The sequence below is a fragment of the Anneissia japonica genome, unplaced genomic scaffold (genome assembly GCF_011630105.1).
Source record: "Anneissia japonica isolate Jap-2015-1 unplaced genomic scaffold, ASM1163010v1 scaffold25213_len355544_cov161, whole genome shotgun sequence".
NCBI lineage: Eukaryota > Metazoa > Echinodermata > Crinoidea > Comatulida > Comatulidae > Anneissia > Anneissia japonica.
The window spans coordinates 93,332-96,206 of NW_022755918.1; the positions used below are offsets into that span (position 1 = coordinate 93,332).

The 2,875-nt window shown below is 32.0% G+C and overlaps 1 protein-coding gene across 1 annotated transcript in view; it reads right to left on the bottom strand.

Moving 5' to 3' along the window:
- Nucleotides 1-396: 396 nt before the first annotated feature.
- Nucleotides 397-2,875, bottom strand: part of LOC117123778 (c-Myc-binding protein-like) — a 3,033-nt gene continuing 554 nt past the window's right edge. Inside the window, exons 2-4 of the mRNA XM_033269792.1 lie at nucleotides 2,345-2,466; nucleotides 1,712-1,841; nucleotides 397-995 (exon numbers count right to left, since the gene is read on the bottom strand). Of these exons, the coding sequence (XP_033125683.1) occupies nucleotides 951-995; nucleotides 1,712-1,841; nucleotides 2,345-2,466 (297 nt within the window). The 3' untranslated portion in view covers nucleotides 397-950. The remainder of the gene's footprint in view (nucleotides 996-1,711; nucleotides 1,842-2,344; nucleotides 2,467-2,875) is intronic.

Here is a 2,875-nt window from a genome sequence, read left to right on the forward strand (position 1 = left end):
CTTTTCCCAGTAAAATATTTGCTCCAGTCTCCCCAAAAAAATCATGGTCAAGTAGTAAAAATCACCTTATTTACGAGTTAGCGCCACTCAAGCGATCATCATCGAGACCTCCACTCACCTTCACACCCGCATCAGCTCCCCCACTTCAAAACTTCTAGCTACACAACTAATCCCCTCACCACCAATGATCATCATAATTTTTTTTTAAACAATTTCACAAATATTTTATGATTCATTTTATATTCTCCTCACTTTCCCATTGTGCCTCCATTAGCCCCATCAGCTTCCCATTTTAATATCCTTAGATACATCACCGCAAGCATCTTAACCACCAAGCTACTGTTAACTTACCTCTAATCATCATTTGCAATTCTTTTGAAAATAATTTCACAAATATTTGTATGATTCCTTTTATATTTTAATAAATCAAAACATACTAATGCTAACAAATGTACCGTACTTGGATATTAATGTACAAAAAGTATGAAAAACTAGAACACACTTCGTACATTTCTTTATCAAACATAACATCAAATTAATAATAATAATAAATATAATAATGTAAAAATAAACCATGAACAAATTTACAGTAAATTTTTGAAGTACAAAGATAGAGTATCTGGATCACTTTGAAATAGATATGCAATTTATCAATTGCAATCATAAGGAATAAATACTGTATACACTTATTGGAAGATAAATTTGACTTTAGGCCACTTTTAGAATTAATCAGAAATAACAATAAATAAATAAATAAATAAAGATGTTTCAAATTGACTTTATAAATAATTTAGACATAATTACTTGAATCATTGATATCAGGAGAAGCCAAAATCAACAAAGTGATAAACTTGTTTACACAAAATTTGTGTGAACCAAAAATAACATTGTTAAGGTGATTGGCTGGATTGTAAAATAAGGGAAACTGAACCAGTCAAATAATCTATGATTTAGCTTTCACTTGGCTGTTCAGCATCTTGAGGTTCTGGTGGTAACTGAAAAAGAACAAAAGGACTGAATGTTACTATCTCTTGAACAAGTACAGTGCAAACCCCAATTCAAGACCCCTCTAATTCAAAATACTTTTTTAAAAAACCAAATAACAATCTTTTTAACACAAACCTAACCTACAAAGTTTTTAGGTCTCAAAGGTGGTCTGAAATTGAGGTTTGAACTGTACTATAAATAACATAAGTAAAAACAACAACAAATATTAACAACAAAATCAACAAAAATACACAAGAATTTTTCCATGTTTACAGTTTCATACATCACATAAAGCAGATGAAATTATTTTAGTTAGGTAGTCTACATTTTAGCTAGAACTCCCTGTGGGTTTCTCCCAATTTTTCAAGCAATCTTAGCTCTCCCGAACTAATTCAGAAATTTGCAATTTTTGCGCTCCGAAAAGGGAATGAGGACGTTTGTTAGGGAGACGGTTCGTACGTGGCTTCCTGGGTCGGACTGTTCCATTTATTTCGAAGAGGTGTTCCATTTGGGAACAATGGCAATTAGTTGGTTTATTCACAAAATAGACTTCACGATTGTTGCATTATCGCAAAAATTTCAAAACTTAAGGGCATGTGAAAATAAAGGGCTTCACAGAATACTTTTTTCAAGCCTGAAATGGCGATTCATTTATACACATTTCTGTATCTGTATGCTATTTTAATAGAACAGCATACAAGTACAGTACAGCAAAAAAACAAACCTTTGCTCTAAGCTCTGCATTTTCTTCTGTTAACTGTTCAACTTTTTGCCGTAGTTCAGTGACCTCCAGCCTAAGAACCTCGACATCAGCTGTGTCTGGTCCAGTTTTGCCAATGTGCTGTTTCAAAAAGCTGGTTAACAGTGAATAAAGGAAATTATACAGTATTAAATCATGAAATTTGCATACAAAAACCACTGATTCCAACAGGACTTAACCTGAAGTTCTACTGATTGCGATTTGGTTGTCAACACCTAATAAGGTTGACTAAACATACTATATACAAGTTATACAGTATTCATAAATTATATAGAAATTACCAATAATTAATTCTCAATACCAATTCATCTACAATAAAAAAAATAATTTTCAATCATATCATGGCTGTATTCAACTGCAAATTTTTGTTAAATCTTTTGTTTAAAACTTTCACCTAAATACATGGATTTATCTTTCAACAAATATATATGCCTACTGTAATTGCATTTGTTTAATTTAGTAAACAGTTTAAGGTGGAAAAACTATTCTAAAAATATTAAATAATATAATTTATGATGCCCATTCGCATTAATTCTAGAACATTTTATTAATTAGATTATTTCCATCTTTCAAATATTTTATCACATTAAAGGATACTCCAATGCATTGGTGGGTTTTTCAGGCTCTTCATAAAGACCAACAAGTACTCTTGTCAGTGTATCAAGAACACCTGACTTCTCAAGGTATTTTCTGAACTCCTCTCTCTTTGAATCTGCTGGCTGGAAAAGAGAAATATTGGAAAATGTGATATTGTTTCATTTAGGGCAAATAGAAAATTTATTAGATTATTACTCCTGCCCGCGTCAAAAATTTTGGAAATATTGATGCGGGAATAATTTTATTTGTTTTATTTATTTTTTTGTTGCATCACTTATTTTAACTGCATACGAACAACTTTGCAAAAGACAAATGCTCACAAAATATAAAGGAATTCGCTCCGAATTCGGCAGACTTCAAACTAGGATTGTTAATTCATAGCGTGCGTGTAGACTCACCTACTATACAGTATAACTATAATTAGTAGGGTGTTCCCTTCCATTTGGTGCTCGAGTAATCTGCTGTTTTTCACCGGAATATAGGCCTAGTTTTTGGATAGGCCTCTGAATCACAGGGCAGTTGTGTAAATGC